Source organism: Pezoporus flaviventris, unplaced genomic scaffold (assembly GCF_033815535.1).
Source record: "Pezoporus flaviventris isolate CSIRO_AGI_PZ_B2104156 unplaced genomic scaffold, CSIRO_AGI_Pfla_v1 ptg000645l, whole genome shotgun sequence".
Lineage (NCBI taxonomy): Eukaryota > Metazoa > Chordata > Aves > Psittaciformes > Psittacidae > Pezoporus > Pezoporus flaviventris.
In genome coordinates, this window is record NW_026893191.1 from 55001 (window position 1) to 72500 (window position 17500).

Genomic DNA, 17500 nt, shown 5'->3' on the forward strand with positions numbered 1-17500 from the left:
AGCGTCCCCGAGGGCACCTTTGACTCCTTCACGCTGCAGTACCGCGATGCACAAGGCCAGCCCCAGGTGCTGCCCGTGGACGGGGGTTCCCGCACGCTGACGCTGCCGGGGCTGTCCCCGTCCCGCCGCTACAAGTTCAACCTGTACGGGCTGTGGGGTCGCACACGCCTGGGCCCCGTCTCCACCGACACTGTCACAGGTGAGGGGGCTCTGGCACCAGCCCCGCTGAACCGCCTCTTGTAGTGGACAGAAGCTTGGGCAGGGCCCGTGCTCGTGCCTTGGTCAGTGGAGGAAAGGGGGTGGGAGGGGATTTGGGATCAAAGGAAGAATTGGGGCGTGACAGGTTGGAAGGATGGAGGGGTTGTTGAGGATGGATGGTTCGATGGGTGGATGGATAGATGGATGGTTGGATAGTTGATTGATTGATGGCTGGATGCATGGATGGATGGATAGAGTTATGGGGGTAGTTAAATTTTGGCTTTGGTTCACAGTCTCAAGCGACTGTTTTGATCACTCGATGATTCATTGGAGGGATGGGTTAAAGAACCAGTACAGAGAAGAGTGCAGTGAAAGACAGAATAGTGAATAGGTCCGTGAATGGAAGGATGGATGATGGGTGGATGGATGGATGGATGGACGGATGGATGGATGGATGGATGGATGGATGGATGGATGGATGGATGGATGGATGGATGACTAGAAGAAAGGATTTATCAGTAGAAGGCTGAGTAGAGAGTAACGATGTTTGTTGAATGAGTGGAGGGCTGGAAGGCAGCGGAATGCATGGAGTGTTGAATGGATGAAGGGATACAACACTGAATGCTTGCACTGATGCATGGTTGAGAGAATCTGAGAGTCTCAAAGGCAGGTTTCACTTTGCTGAATCGGAAGCGTGGGCAGGGCCCGTGCTCGTGCCTTGGTCAATGGAGGAAAGGGGGTGGGAGGGGATTTGGGATCAATGGAAGGATGCGGGTGTGACAGGTTGGAAGGGTGGAGGGGTTGTTCAGGGTGGATGGTTGGATGGGTGGATGGATAAGTGGACGGATGGATGGATGGATGGAGGATGGATGGATGGATGGATGATGAATGGGTGGATGGATCGATGGATGGATAGTGTTTGAAATGTCTCTAGAGCAGCACGGCTTCCTGTGAGAGGGTTGGATAGGACGAATGAATGGATGTATTTGGATTTGTGAGTAGGAGAATGGAGAGATGGAGCCATGGAATCCAGAATGTCTGGAGTGCTGAGTCCCAGTATTAAGAGTTGCATGGATGAATGTGTGCATCAATGAATAACTGATCAGATGGTGGATGTTTGAGTTTGTCACGGATGCTGTATTGGGTGCTTGTTGGGACTTCAGAGACTCATGGGTGGAAGGAAAGGTGGAAAGGAGGATGATTGATGGAGGTATTGATGAATGAATGGATGATGGATGGACAGACGGCTGGATGGATGGATGGATGGATGGATGGACTGATGGAGGGATGGATTGTGGGTGGATGGATGGATGGATGGATGGATGGATGGATGGATGGATGGAGAGACAGGGGGATGGGTGGCTGGCTTGAAGGATGAATGGTTTAAAAGATGAATGGAAAGATGGACAGAAAGAGGGACGGATGGATGGATGGATGGATGGATGGATGGATGGATGGATGGATGGACGGATGAGTGGGTGGATGGGAGGATGGATGGGTGGTGGGATGAATGGATGGGTGGATTTACAGATGAATGCTTCTATGGATGGCTGATGAATGGATGGATGGATGGGTGGATGGATGGATGGAAGGATGGATGGGTGGATGACAGAATGGTTGGATGCATAAATGGACAGATGGATGGATGGATGAAAGAATGGATGGATGGATAAATGGACAGATGGATGGATGAGTGGTTGGATGGAAGGCTGCATGGATGAATGCATGGATGGATGGATGGAAAGATGGATGGATGGATGCATGGAGGGATGCAAGAAACGGAAGCATGTGTATACATAAAGAATGTGTGTTGAATTCTTGGAGAGCTGGATGCTGATGGAAAGCATGGAGGGCTGGATGGATGTAAGAATACAGCAATGGATGGTTGGAGTTATGGATGGTTGATGGACCTTGAAAGTCTTCAAGGCCAGGTCTGATGGTGCTGAATCAGCAAAGGAATGTGTTAAAGTTGGATGATGGGGTTGTTTGTCATCATGGGTTGAGTGTTTGGCAGGTCTTTAGAGCAGCATGGCTGCCTGTGGGATGGATGGATGGAAGGATGGAGGAGTGGGTGGATGGAAGGATGCATGGGTGGATCGATGGATGGTGGGAGGGAGGGATGGATGAATGGATGAGTGGATAGGTGGAAGGATGGATGGATGGATGGATGGATGGATGGATGGATGGATGGATGGATGGATGGATGGACAGATGAGTGGATAGGTGGAAGGATTGATGGATGGATGGATGGATGGATGGATGGATGGATGGATGGATGGATGGATGGATAGATGGATGGATGAGTGTGTGGATGGAAGGACAGATGGAAGACTGCATGGATGGATGGATCAATGCATGGAAGGATGGATAATTTTGGAATTATGAGAAGATGAATGGATAGAGTGATCCATTGAATATGGAATGCCTGGTGAGCTTTATCTCAGTGAGAGGCATTGAAGGTTGCATTCAAGAATAGATCCATCAATAGATGAGTAGTCAGACGATAGATGATTGATTAAATTGCTGATCCTGTATTGGGCGCTTGATAGGGCTCTATAGATGCAGGGATGGAATGAAAGAGGGAAAGAATAATGAATGATGTATGAATGAGGCATGCATGTGTGGATGGATGGATGAACAGATGGATGGATGAACAGGTGGATGGATGAACGGATGGACGAATGGAGATATAGATTCACATACAGATGCTCATGGCCTTCATTTTGGCCTCCCCACTGCAGCTCCAGCTCCACAGGAGGAGGAATCCCAGCCAGTGCTGGGCGAGCTCAGGGTGTCCGAGGTCACCTCTGACTCGGTGCAGCTGGAGTGGAGCGTCCCCGAGGGCACCTTTGACTCCTTCACGCTGCAGTACCGCGATGCACAAGGCCAGCCCCAGGTGCTGCCCGTGGACGGGGGTTCCCGCACGCTGACGCTGCCGGGGCTGTCCCCGTCCCGCCGCTACAAGTTCAACCTGTACGGGCTGTGGGGTCGCACACGCCTGGGCCCCGTCTCCACCGACACTGTCACAGGTGAGGGGGCTCTGGCACCAGCCCCGCTGAACCGCCTCTTGTAGTGGACAGAAGCTTGGGCAGGGCCCGTGCTCGTGCCTTGGTCAGTGGAGGAAAGGGGGTGGGAGGGGATTTGGGATCAGTGGAAGGATGGGGGAGTGACAGGTTGGCAGGGTGGAGGGGTTGCTGAATGCATGGATTGATGGGTGGTTGGGTGGATGGAGGGGTGAACGGATGGATGGATTTTCAGATGAATGGTTACATGGATGCGTGATGAATGGATGGATGGTTTGAAGGATGGATGCATGGATGGATGAGTGGGTGGATGGATGGATGGATGGATGGATGGATGGATGGAGGCATGGATTGATGTATGTGTGCATGGATGGATGAATGAGAGGGTGGATGAAGGGATGGAAGGATAGATGGATGGATGGATTCATGAATGGATGAATGAGTTGCTGGATGAAAGGATGGAAGGATGCAAGGATGGATGAATGGATGAATGATAGGGTGGGAGAATGGATGGATGGATGGATGGATGGATGGATGGATGGATGGATGGATGGATGGATGAATGGATGGATGGATGGATGGATGGATGGATGGATGGATGGATGGATGGATGGATGAATGGATGGAGGCATGGATGGATGGATGGGTGGATGGATGGGTGGATGGAAGGATGAATGGATGAGTGGCTGGATGGTTGAGTGGGTGGATGGGTGTATGGATAGATGAGTGGTTGGATTGATAGATGGATGGATGGATGGATGGATGGATGGATGGATGGATGGATGGATGGAAGAAACGATTTATGAGTAGAAGGATGAGTATACATAAACAATGTGTGTTGAATTCCTGGAGAGCTGGCTGCTGATGGACAGCATGAAGGGCTGAATGGATGAAAGAATACAGCAATGGATGGTTGGAGTTATGGATGGTTGATCGACCCTGAAAGTCTTCAAGGGCAGCTGTGACAATGCTGAATCAGCAAATGAATGTACTGAAGGTGGATGATGGGGTTGTTCGTCATCATATGTTGAGTGTTTGACAGGTATTTAGAGCAGCATGGCTGCCTATGGGATGGATGGATGGATGGATGGATTCATGGATTCATGGATGGATAAATTTGGAAATATGAGTTGGTTAAGGTGGTGAGGCACTGGAATGGGTTGCCCAGGGAGGTTGTGAATGCTCCATCCCTGGCGGTGTTCAAGAAAAGTTTGTATGAGGCCTTGGGTGGTATGATTTACCGTGAGGTGTACCTGCCAATGGCAGGGGATTTGGAACTAGATGATCTTAAGGTCCTTTCCAACCCTAATTATGCTATGATTCTATGATTCTATGAATATGAAATGCCTGGAGAGCTTTACCTCAATGAAGAGCATTGAGGGTTGCATTGATGAATAGATCCATCAGTAGATGAGTGGTCAGACAATAGATGATTGAGTACGTCAGTGATCCTGTACTGGGCTCATGATAGAACTCTATCGATGCAGGGATGGAATGAAAGATGGAAAAGACGATGAATGATGCATGGATGAGGCATGCATGTGTGGATGGATGGATGAATGGATGAACGGATGGATGGATGGATGACTGGAGAGATAGATTCACATACAGATGCTCACAGCCTTCACTGTGGCCACTCCACTGCAGCTCCAGCTCCACAGGAGGAGGAACCAGCATCGCAGCCAGTGCTGGGTGAGCTCAGGGTTTCCAACGTCACCTCTGACTCGGTGCAGCTGGAGTGGAGCGTCCCCGAGGGCACCTTTGACTCCTTCACGCTGCAGTACCGCGATGCACAAGGCCAGCCCCAGGTGCTGCCCGTGGACGGGGGTTCCCGCACGCTGACGCTGCCGGGGCTGTCCCCGTCCCGCCGCTACAAGTTCAACCTGTACGGGCTGTGGGGTCGCACACGCCTGGGCCCCGTCTCCACCGACACTGTCACAGGTGAGGGGGCTCTGGCACCAGCCCCGCTGAACCGCCTCTTGTAGTGGACAGAAGCTTGGGCAGGGCCCGTGCTCGTGCCTTGGTCAGTGGAGGAAAGGGGGTGGGAGGGGATTTGGGATCAGTGGAAGAATGGGGGTGTGACAGGTTGGCAGGGTGGAGGGGTTGCTGAATGCATGGATTGATGGGTGGTTGGGTGGATGGAGGGGTGAACGGATGGATGGATTTCCAGATGAATGGTTACATGGATGCGTGATGAATGGATGGATGGATTGAAGGATGGATGCATGGATGGATGAGTGGGTGGATGGATGGATGGATGGATGGATGGATGGATGGATGGATGGAGGCATGGATGGATGGATGTGTGCATGGATGGATGAATGAGAGGGTGGATGAAGGGATGGAAGGATAGATGGATGGATGGATTCATGAATGGATGAATGAGTTGCTGGATGAAAGGATGGAAGGATGCAAGGATGGATGAATGGATGAATGATAGGGTGGGAGAATGGATGGATGGATGGATGGATGGATGGATGGATGGATGGATGGATGGATGATGGATGAATGGATGGGTGGATTTGTGGATGGATGGATGGATGAATGGATGGGTGGATTTGTAAATGGATGGATGGATGGATGGATGGGTGGATGGATGGATGGATAGATGGATGGGTGGATTTGTGCGTGGATGGATGGATGGATGGATGGATGGATGGATGGATGGATGGATAGATGGATGGGTGGATTTGTGCGTGGATGGATGGATGGATGGATGGATGGATGTGTGGATGGATGGATGGATGGATGGATGGACGGAAGTAAGAAACGATTTATGACTAGAAGGATGAGTATACATAAACAATATATGTTGAATTCCTGGAGAGCTGGATGCTGAAGGAAAGCATGGAGGGCTGAATGGATGAATGAATACAGCAATGGATGGTTGGAGTTATGGATGGTTGATGGACCCTGAAAGTCTTCAAGGCCAGCTGTGACAATGCTGAATCAGTAAATGAATGTACTGAAGGTGGATGATGGGGTTGTTCGTCATCATGTGTTGAGTGTTTGACTGGTCTTTAGAGCAGCATGGCTGCCTATTGGATGGATGGATGGATGGGTGGATGGATGGATGGATGGATGGATGGATGGATGGATGGATGCATGGATGGATGGATGGATGCATGGATGGATGGATGGATGGATGAATTTGGAAATAGGAGTACGTTAGGGTGGTGATGCACTGGAATAGGTTGCTCAGGGAGGTTGTGAATGCTCCATCCCTGGTGGAGTTCCAGACAAGGTTGGACAAGGCCTTGGGTGGCCTCCTTTCCAACCCTAACTATGCTATGATTCTATGATTCTCAAAATATGGAATGCCTGGAGAGCGTTCCCTCAATGAGGAGCATTGAGGTTGCATTGATGAATAGATCCATGAAGAGATGAGTGGTCAGTCAGGAGATGATTGAGTACGTTGGTGATCCTGTAGTGGTCTCTTGATAGGATTCTATAGATGCAGGGATGGAATGAATGATGGAAAGGACGATGAATGATGTATGGATGAGACATGCATGTGTGGATGGATGGATGGATGGATGGATGGATGGATGGATGGATGGAGGAATGAATAGATGGGGGATGGATGGATGGATGGATGGGGGATGGATGGATGGATGGATGGATGGATGGATGGATGGATGGACGGATGGATGAATATAAAGGGGGATGCACGCATGGATGGATGGATGGATGCATGCATGCATGTTGGGGTCAACGGATGGATGGATACAAGAATGGATGGATGAGTGGGTGGATGAAAGAATGGAAGAATGGATGGATGCATGGATGCTTGGGGGGATGGATGGATGGATGGATGGATGGATGGATGGATGGACGGATTTACAGATGAGTGGTTACATGGATGGCTGGTGAACGAATGGATGGATTGAAGGATGGTTGGATGGATGGATGAGTGGGTGGATGGAGGCATCGATGGATGGATCGATGGATGGATTGATAGGTGAATGGATGAATGCATGGGTGGATGGCAGGATGGATGGAGAGAGGGATGAATGGATGGATGGAAGAGTGGGTGTATGGATGGATGAATGGATGGATGCATAAATAACTTGGTGGAAGCATGAATGAATCCCTGGAATGATGGATGGATGGATGGATGGATGGATGGATGGATGGATGGATGGATGGATGGATGGATGGACGGACGGATGGTGGAGTGGGTGGATGTGTGTATGGATAGATGAGTGGCTGGATGGAAGGATGGATGGATGGATGGATGGATGGATGGATGGATGGATGGATGGATGGATGGATGTAAGAAATGATTTATGAGATGAAGAATGAGTATACATAAAGAATGTGTGTTGAATTCCTGGAGAGCTGGATGCTGATGGAAAGCATGAAGGGCTGAATGGATGAAAGAATACAGCAATGGATGGTTGGAGTTATGGATGGTTGATGGACCCTGAAAGTCTTCAATGCTAGGTGTGACTGTGCTAAATCAGCAAATGAATGTACTAAAGTTGGATGATGGGGTTGTTCATCATCATGTGTTGAATATTTGAGAGGTCTTTAGAGCAGCATGGCTGCCTGTGGGATGGATGGATGGATGGATGGATGGATGGACGGATGGATAAATTTGTAAATATGAGTAGATGGTTGGATAGAATGATCCTTGGAATATGGAATGCCTGCAGAGCTTTACCTCAGTGAGAAGCATTGCGGGTTGCATTGATGAATCATCATCAATAGATGAGTGGCCAGACAATAGATGATTGAGTACATCGGTGATCCTGTACTGGGCTCTTGATAGGACTCTATAGATGCAGGGGTGGAATGAATGATGGAAGGAAAGATGCATGATGTATGAATGAGGCATGCATTTGTGGATGGGCGGATGAATGGATGAACAGATGGATGGATGGATGACTGGAGAGATAGATTCACATACAGATGCTCACAGCCTTCACTGTGGCCTCTCCACTGCAGCCCCAGCTCCACAGGAGGAGGAATCCCAGCCAGTGCTGGGTGAGCTCAGGGTGACCGAGGTCACCTCTGACTCGGTGCAGCTGGAGTGGAGCGTCCCCGAGGGCACCTTTGACTCCTTCACGCTGCAGTACCGCGATGCACAAGGCCAGCCCCAGGTGCTGCCCGTGGACGGGGGTTCCCGCACGCTGACGCTGCCGGGGCTGTCCCCGTCCCGCCGCTACAAGTTCAACCTGTACGGGCTGTGGGGTCGCACACGCCTGGGCCCCGTCTCCACCGACACTGTCACAGGTGAGGGGGCTCTGGCACCAGCCCCGCTGAACCGCCTCTTGTAGTGGACAGAAGCTTGGGCAGGGCCCGTGCTCGTGCCTTGGTCAGTGGAGGAAAGGGGGTGGGAGGGGATTTGGGGTCAATTGAAGGATGGGGGTGTGACAGGTTGGCAGGGTGGAGGGGTTGTTGAATGCATGGATGGGTGGTTGGATTCATGAATAGATTGATGGATTCATGAATGGATAGATGGACAGATTGACAGATGACTGGATATGGGATGGACGGATGGATGCATGGATGGATGGAAGAAACGATGAATGGATGGATGCATGAATGGAAGTATAGATGGATGAGTGGTTAGATGGATGGATGGATGGACGGACGGATGGAAGGATGGATGCGGATGGATGGATGTATGAAAGGATTTATGATTAGAAAGATGAGTATACATAAACAATGTATGTTGAATTCCTGGAGAGCTGGATGCTGATGGAAAGCATGGAGGGCTGAATGGATGAATGAATACATCAATGGATGGTTGGAGTTATGGATGGTTGATGGACCCTGAAAGTCTTCAATGTTGGTGTGTCTGAATCAGCAAATGAATGTACTGAAGGTGGATGATGGGGTTGTTCATCATCATGTGTTGAGTGTTTGGCTGGTCTTAAGAGGAGCATGGCTGCTTGTGGGATGGATGGATGGATGGGTGGATGGATGGATGGATAAATTTGGAAATATGAGTTGGTTAAGGTGGTGAGGCACTGGAATGGGTTGCCCAGGGAGGTTGTGAATGTTCCATCCCTGGCAGTGTTCAAGGCCAGGTTGGACGAGGCCTTGGGTGACATGATTTACTGTGAGGTGTACCTGCGCATGGCATGGGATTTGGAACTAGATGATCTTAAGGTCCTTTCCAACCCTAACTGTGCTATGATTCTATGATTCTATGAATATGGAAAGCCTGGAGAGCTTTACCTCAATGAGGAGCAGTGAGGTTGCATTGATGAATAGATCCATCAATAGATGAGTGGTCAGAGTGAAGATGATTGAGTACGTTGGTGAACCTGTACTGGGTTCTTGATAGGATTCTATCGATGCAGGGATGGATTGAAAGATGGAAAGGACGATGAATGATGTATGGATGAGGCATGCATGAGTGGATGAATGGATGGATGGATGGATGGATGATGGGTGAGTGGATCCTTGATAGATGGCTAGGTGGATGGATGTATGAATGGGTGGATGGATTGTTCGATGGATAGAAGAAAGCATTTATTAGTAGAAGGATGAGTAGAGAGTAACGATATTTGTTGAATGAGTGGAGGGCTGGATGGCTGCGGAATGCATGGAGTGTTGAATGGATGAAGGGATACAACACTGAATGCTTGCACTGATGCATGGTTGAGAGAATCTGAGAGTCTGCAAAGGCAGGTTTCACTTTGCTGAATCAGTGATTGATTGAACGTACAGAAGGCGGGTGGTGGAGTTTGTGCCTGATCATGTGGTGAGGGTTTGAAATGTCTCTAGAGCAGCACGGCTTCCCGTGAGAGGGTTGGATAGGACGGATGAATGGATGTATTTGGATTAAGGAGTAGGAGAATGGAGAGATGGAGCCATGGAATCCAGAATGTCTGGAGTGCTGAGTCCCAGTATTAAGAGTTGCATGGATGAATGTGTGCATCAATGAATAACTGATCAGATAGTGGATGTTTGAGTTTGTCACAGATCCTGTATTGGGTGCTTGATGGGACTTCAGAGACGCATGGGTGGAAGGAAAGGTGGAAAAGAGGATGATTGATGGAGGTATTGATGAATGAATGGATGATGGATGGATGGACAGATGGATGGTTGGGTGAACGTACTGACGGATAGATGGTGGGTGGATGGTGGATGGATGGATGGATGGATGGATGGATGGATGGATGGATGGATGGATGGATGAATAGACAGGGGGATGGGTGGATGGATGGATGGATGGATGGATGGATGGATGGATGGATGGATGGATGAATAGACAGGGGGATGGATGGATGGATGGATGGATGGATGGATGGATGGATGGATGGATGGATGGATGGAAGCATGGATGGATGGATAAATGGATGGATAAATGGATGGATAAATGGATGGATGATCGGCTGGCTGGCTGGCCAGCTGGATGGATGGATGATTGGATGGATGGATGGATGGATGGATGGATGGATGGATGGATGGATGGATGGATGGATGGATGAATGGATGAACAGATGGATGGATGGATGGATGAATGGATGAACAGATGGATGGATTGTTGACTGGAGAGATAGATTCACATACAGATGCTCACAGCCTTCACTGTGGCCTCTCCACTGCAGCTCCAGCTCCACAGGAGGAGGAATCCCAGCCAGTGCTGGGCGAGCTCAGGGTGTCCGAGGTCACCTCTGACTCGGTGCAGCTGGAGTGGAGCGTCCCCGAGGGCACCTTTGACTCCTTCACGCTGCAGTACCGCGATGCACAAGGCCAGCCCCAGGTGCTGCCCGTGGACGGGGGTTCCCGCACGCTGACGCTGCCGGGGCTGTCCCCGTCCCGCCGCTACAAGTTCAACCTGTACGGGCTGTGGGGTCGCACACGCCTGGGCCCCGTCTCCACCGACACTGTCACAGGTGAGGGGGCTCTGGCACCAGCCCCGCTGAACCGCCTCTTGTAGTGGACAGAAGCTTGGGCAGGGCCCGTGCTCGTGCCTTGGTCAGTGGAGGAAAGGGGGTGGGAGGGGATTTGGGATCAGTGGAAGAATGGGGGTGTGACAGGTTGGCAGGGTGGAGGGGTTGTTGAATGCATGGATGGGGGGATGGAGGGAGGGATGAATAGATGGATGGATTTCCAGATGAATGTTTACATTGATGGCTGGTAAATGGATCGATGGATTGAAGGATGGATGAATGGATGGATGAATGAATGGATGGATGGATGAATGGATGGATGGATTGAAGGATGGATGAATGGATGGATGAGTGTGTGGATACATGAATGAGTGGGGTTATTGATGGATGGGTGGATTGATGGATGGATGGATGGATGGATGGATGGATGGATGGATGGATGGATGGATGGATGCATGCATGAATGGATGGATGTGTGGGTGGATGAAAGGATGGTAGGATGAATGGATGGATGGATTTACAGATGAATGGTTATATGGTTGGCTAATGAATGGATGGATAGATTGAAGGATAGATGAATGGGTGGATGAGTGGGTGGATGGAAGAATGGATGGATGGATGGATGGATGGATGGATGGATGGATGGATGGATGGATGGGTGGATGGATGGGTGCATGGATGGGTGGATGGGAGGATGGGAGGATGGATGGGTGGAGGCATGAATGGATGGATGGATTTACAGATGAATAGTTATATGGATGGCTGATGAATGTATGGATGGATGGATTGAAGGGTGGAAGGATTGACTGACGAGTGGGTGGATGGATGGATGGATGGATGGATGGATGGATGGATGGATGGATGGATGAGTGGGTGGATGGATGGATGGATGCATGGATGGATGGATGGATGAGTGGGTGGATGGGTGGACGGATGGATGGAGGGATGGAGGGATGGACAGATGTAAGAAATAATTTCTGAGTAGAAGGATGAGTATACATAAACAATGTGTGTTGAATTCCTGGAGAGCTGGATGCTGATGGAAAGCATGGAGGGCTGAATGGATGAAAGGATACAGCAATGGATGGTTGGAGTTATGGATGGTTGATGGACCCTGAACATCTTCAAGGCCAGGTGTGTCAGTGCTGAATCAGCAAATGAATGCACTAAAGGTGGATGATGGGGTTGTTTGTCATCATGGGTCGAGTGTTCGAGAGGTCTTTAGAGCAGCATGGCTGCCTGTGGGATGGATGGATGGATGGATGGATGGATGGATGGATAAATTTGGAAATATGAGTTGGTTAGGGTGGTGAGACACTGGAATGGGTTGCCCAGGGAGGTTATGAATGCTCCATCCCTGGCGGTGTTCAAGACAAGTTTGGACGAGGCCTTGGGTGGTATGATTTACCGTGATTTACCAATGGCAGGGGCGTTGGAACCTGATGATCTCAAGGTCCTTTCCAACCCTAACTATGCTATGATTCTATGATTCTAAGAATACGGAATGCCTGGAGAGCATTAACTCAATGAGGAGCACTGAGGTTGCATTCATGAAAAGATCCACAAATAGATGAGAGGTCAGACGATAGATGATTGAGTGATCCTGTACTGGGCTCTTGATAGGATTCTATAGATGCAGGGATGGATTGAAAGATGGAAAGGACAATGAATGATGTATGGATGAGGCATGCATGTGTGGATGGATGGATGGATGGATGGATGGATGGATGGATGGATGGATGGTTGATGGGTGAGTGGATCCTTGATAGACGGATTGGTGGACGGATGTATGAATGGGTGGATGGATTGTTCGATGGATAGAAGAAAGCATTTATTAGTAGAAGGATGAGTAGAGAGTAACGATGTTTGTTGAATGAGTGGAGGGCTGGATGGCAGCGGAATGCATGGAGTGTTGAATGGATGAACGGATACAACACTGACTGCTTGCACTGATGCATGGTTGAGAGAATCTGAGAGTCTCAAAGGCAGGTTTCACTTTGCCGAATCAGTGATTGGTTGAACGTACAGAAGGCGGGTGGTGGAGTTTGTGCCTGATCATGTGGTGAGGGTTTGAAATGTCTCTAGAGCAGCACGGCTTCCTGTGAGAGGGTTGGATAGGACGGATGAATGGATGTATTTGGATTAAGGAGTAGAAGAATGGAGAGATGGAGCCATGGAATCCAGAATGTCTGGAGTGCTGAGTCCCAGTATTAAGAGTTGCATGGATGAATGTGTGCATCAATGAATAACTGATCGGATGGTGGATGTTTGAGTTTGTCACAGATCCTGTATTGGGTGCTTGATGGGACTTCAGAGACACATGGGTGGAAGGAAAGGTGGAAAGGAGGATGATGGATGGAGGTATTCACGAATGAATGTGTGATGGGTGGATGGATGGATGGATGGATGGATGGATGGACGGATGGATGGACGGATGGAAGGATGATGGATGGGTGAAGGGACTGACAGAGGGATGGATGTTGTGTGGATGGATGGATGGATGGAAGGATGGATGGATGGATGGATGGATGGATGGATGGATGGACGGATGGACGGACGGATGGACGGATGGAAGGATGATGGATGGGTGAAGGGACTGACAGAGGGATGGATGTTGGGTGGATGGATGGATGGATGGATGGATGGATGGATGGATGGATGATGAGACAAAGAGACAGGGGGATGGGTGGCTAGCTTGCTGAATGAATGGATCGAAAGATGAACGGAATGACGGATGGAGAGATGGATGGATGGATGGATGCATGGATGGATGGTTGAATAAATAGGCAGGGGGATGGATGGATGGATGGATGGATGGATGGATGGATGGATGGATGGATGGATGATGTGTGGAGGGATGTATGGATGGATGCAAGAATGGCTGGATGCGTGGGTGGATGGATGGATGGATGGATGGATGGATGGATGGATGAGTGGGTGGATGGATGGATGGATGGATGAGTGGGTGGATGGGAGGATGGATGGGTGCTGGGATGAATGGATGGATGGATTTACGGATTAATGGTTCAATGGATGCCTGATGAATGGGTGGATGGATGGATGGATGGATGGATGGATGGATGGATGGGTGAATGGATGGATGGATGGATGGATGCATGGATGGATGGATGGATGGATGAATGGATGAATGGATGCATGGACGGATGTACGAAACGATTTATGAGTAGAAGGATGAGTATACAAAAACTATGTGTGTTGAATTCCTGGAGAGCTGGGTGCTTATGGAAAGCATAGAGGGCTGAATGGATGAAAGGATACAGCAATGGATGGTTGGAGTTACAGATCGACCCTGAAAGTCTTCAAGGCCAGGTCTGATGGTGCTGAATCAGCAAAGGAATGTGCTAAAGGTGGATGATGGGGTTGTTTGTCATCATTGGTTGAGTGTTTGGCAGGTCTTTAGAGCAGCATGGCTGCCGGTGGGACGGATGGACGCGTGGATGGATGGAAGAGTGGGTGGATGGAAGCATGCATGGGTGCGTCGATGGATGGAGGGAGGGAGGGATGGATGAATGGGTGAGTGGGTGGATGGATGGGTGCATGGAAGATGATTGGATAGGTGGAAGGAGGGAGGGAGGGAGGGAGGGATGCATGCGTGGGTGGATGGATGGGTGCATGGAAGGATGCATGGAAGGACGGATGGATGGATGGATGAGTGGATAGGTGGAAGGATGGATGGATGGATGGATGAATGGATGGATGCATGGAAGGATGCATGGAAGGACGGATGGATGGATGGATGAGTGGATAGGTGGAAGGATGGATGGATGGATGGATGGATGGATGGATGGATGGATGGATGGATGGATGGATGGATGGATGGATGAATGTGTGAGAGGATAAAAGGGTTAAAGGATGGATGAATGGATGGAAGGTCAAATGGATGAATGGATGAGTGGGTGGGTGGATTTATGGATGGATGGATGGATGGATGGATGGATGGATGGATGGATGGATGGATGGATGGATGAATGGATGAGTGGGTGGGTGGATTTATGGATGGATGGATGGATGGATGGATGGATGGATGGATGGATGGATGGACGGATGAGTGGATAGCTGGAAGGATTGATGGATGGATGGATGGATGGATGGATGGATGGATGGAGAGTGTGTGGATGGAAGGACAGATGGAAGACTGCATGGATGGATGGATCAATGCATGGAAGGATGGATAATTTTGGAATTATGAGTAGATGAATGGATAGAGAGATCCATTGACTATGGAATCCCTGGTGAGCTTTATCTCAGTGAGAGGCATTGAAGGTTGCATTCAAGAATAGATCCATCAATAATGAGTGGTCAGACAATAGATGATTGATTAAATTGCTGAACCTGTATTGGGCGCTTGATAGGGCTCTATAGATGCAGGGATGGAATGAAAGATGGAAAGAATAATGAATGATGTATGAATAAAGCGTGCATATGTGGATGGATGGATGGATGGATGGATGGATGGATGGATGGATGGATGGATGGATGAACAGAAGGATGGATGAAAGGAGAGATAGATTCACATACAGATGCTCATGGCCTTCATTTTGGCCTCTCCACTGCAGCCCGAGCTCCACAGGAGGAGGAATCCCAGCCAGTGCTGGGTGAGCTCAGGGTGTCCGAGGTCACCTCTGACTCGGTGCAGCTGGAGTGGAGCGTCCCCGAGGGCACCTTTGACTCCTTCACGCTGCAGTACCGCGATGCACAAGGCCAGCCCCAGGTGCTGCCCGTGGACGGGGGTTCCCGCACGCTGACGCTGCCGGGGCTGTCCCCGTCCCGCCGCTACAAGTTCAACCTGTACGGGCTGTGGGGTCGCACACGCCTGGGCCCCGTCTCCACCGACACTGTCACAGGTGAGGGGGCTCTGGCACCAGCCCCGCTGAACCACCTCTTGTAGTGGACAGAAGCTTGGGCAGGGCCCGTGCTCGTGCCTTGGTCAGTGGAGGAAAGGGGTTGGAGGGGATTTGGGATTAATGGAAGGATGGGGGTGTGACAGGTTGGAAGGGTGGAGGGGTTGTTGAGGATGGGTGGATGGATTCATGAATAGATTGATAGATTCATGAATGGATGGATGGAGAGATTGACAGATGACTGGATATGGGAGGGGTGGATGGATGGATGGAGGAGTGGATGGATGAGTGCGTGGATGGATGGATGCATGGATGCATGGCTGAGTGGGGGGACAGTTGGATGGAGGCATGAATGTATGGATGAGTGGGTGGATGAAAGGATGCAAGGATGCATGGATGGATGAATGTATGAATGATTGGGTGGATGAATGGGTGGATGGATGGATGGATGGAAGGACAGATGGATGGATGGATGGATGGATGGATGGATGGATGGATGGATGGATGGATGGATGGATGGTTAAAATTGGAATTATTAGTAGATGAATGGGTGGAATGATCCATGGAATATGGAATGCCTGAAGAGCTTTACCTCAGTGAGGAGCATTGAGGGTTGCATTGATGAATAGATCCATCAGTAGATGAGTGGTCAGACAATAGATGATTGAGTACGTCAGTGATCCTGTACTGGGCTCTTGATAGGACTCTATCGATGCAGGGATGGAATGAAAGATGGAAAAGACGGGGAATGATGTATGGATGAGGCATGCATGTGTGGATGGATGGATGAATGGATGAACAGATGGATGGATGGATGATGGATGGATGGATGGATGGATGGATGGAAGAAAGCATTTATTAGTAGAAGGATGAGTAGAGAGTAACGACGCTTGTTGAATGACTGGAGGGCTGGATGGCTGCGGAATGCATGGAGTGTTGAATGGATGAAGGGATACAACACCGAATGCTTGCATTGATGCATGGTTGAGGGAATCTGAGAGTCTCAAAGGCAGGTTTCACTTTGCTGAATCAGTGATTGGTTGAACGTACAGAAGGCGGGTGGTGGAGTTTGTGCCTGATCATGTGGTGAGGGTTTGAAATGTCTCTAGAGCAGCACGGCTTCCTGTGAGAGGGTTGGGTAGGACGGATAAATGGATGTATTTGGATTAAGGAGTAGGAGAATGGAGAGATGGAGCCATGGAATCCAGAATGTCTGGAGTGCTGAGTCCCAGTATTAAGAGTTGCATGGATGAATGTGTGCATCAATGAATAACTGATCGGATGGTGGATGTTTGAGTTTGTCACAGATCCTGTATTGGGTGCTTGGTAGGACTTTACAGATGCACGGGTGGAAGGAAAGGTGGAAAAGAGGATGATGAATGAATGTATTGATGACTGAATGGGTGATGGGTGGCTGGGTGGGTGGGTGGATGGATGGACGGACGGACGGACGGATGGATGGATGTAAAGATGAATGGATGGATGGATGGATGGATGGATGGATGGATGGATGGATGGATGGATGGATGGATGGATGGATGGATGGATGGATGAAAGGATTTAT

At 49.7% G+C, this 17500-nt stretch overlaps 1 protein-coding gene across 1 annotated transcript in view; it reads left to right on the forward strand.

Annotated features, from left to right (window-relative positions):
• LOC133264130 (tenascin-X-like) overlaps nt 1–17500 on the forward strand; it is a gene marked incomplete at both ends in the record, with an annotated part of 79514 nt that overhangs the window by 51166 nt on the left and 10848 nt on the right. Inside the window, 6 exons of the mRNA XM_061444055.1 lie at nt 1–199; nt 2940–3227; nt 4869–5162; nt 8172–8459; nt 10790–11077; nt 15652–15939. The exon at nt 1–199 is cut by the window's left edge and continues 92 nt beyond it. Coding sequence (XP_061300039.1) covers nt 1–199; nt 2940–3227; nt 4869–5162; nt 8172–8459; nt 10790–11077; nt 15652–15939 — 1645 coding nt within the window. The remainder of the gene's footprint in view (nt 200–2939; nt 3228–4868; nt 5163–8171; nt 8460–10789; nt 11078–15651; nt 15940–17500) is intronic.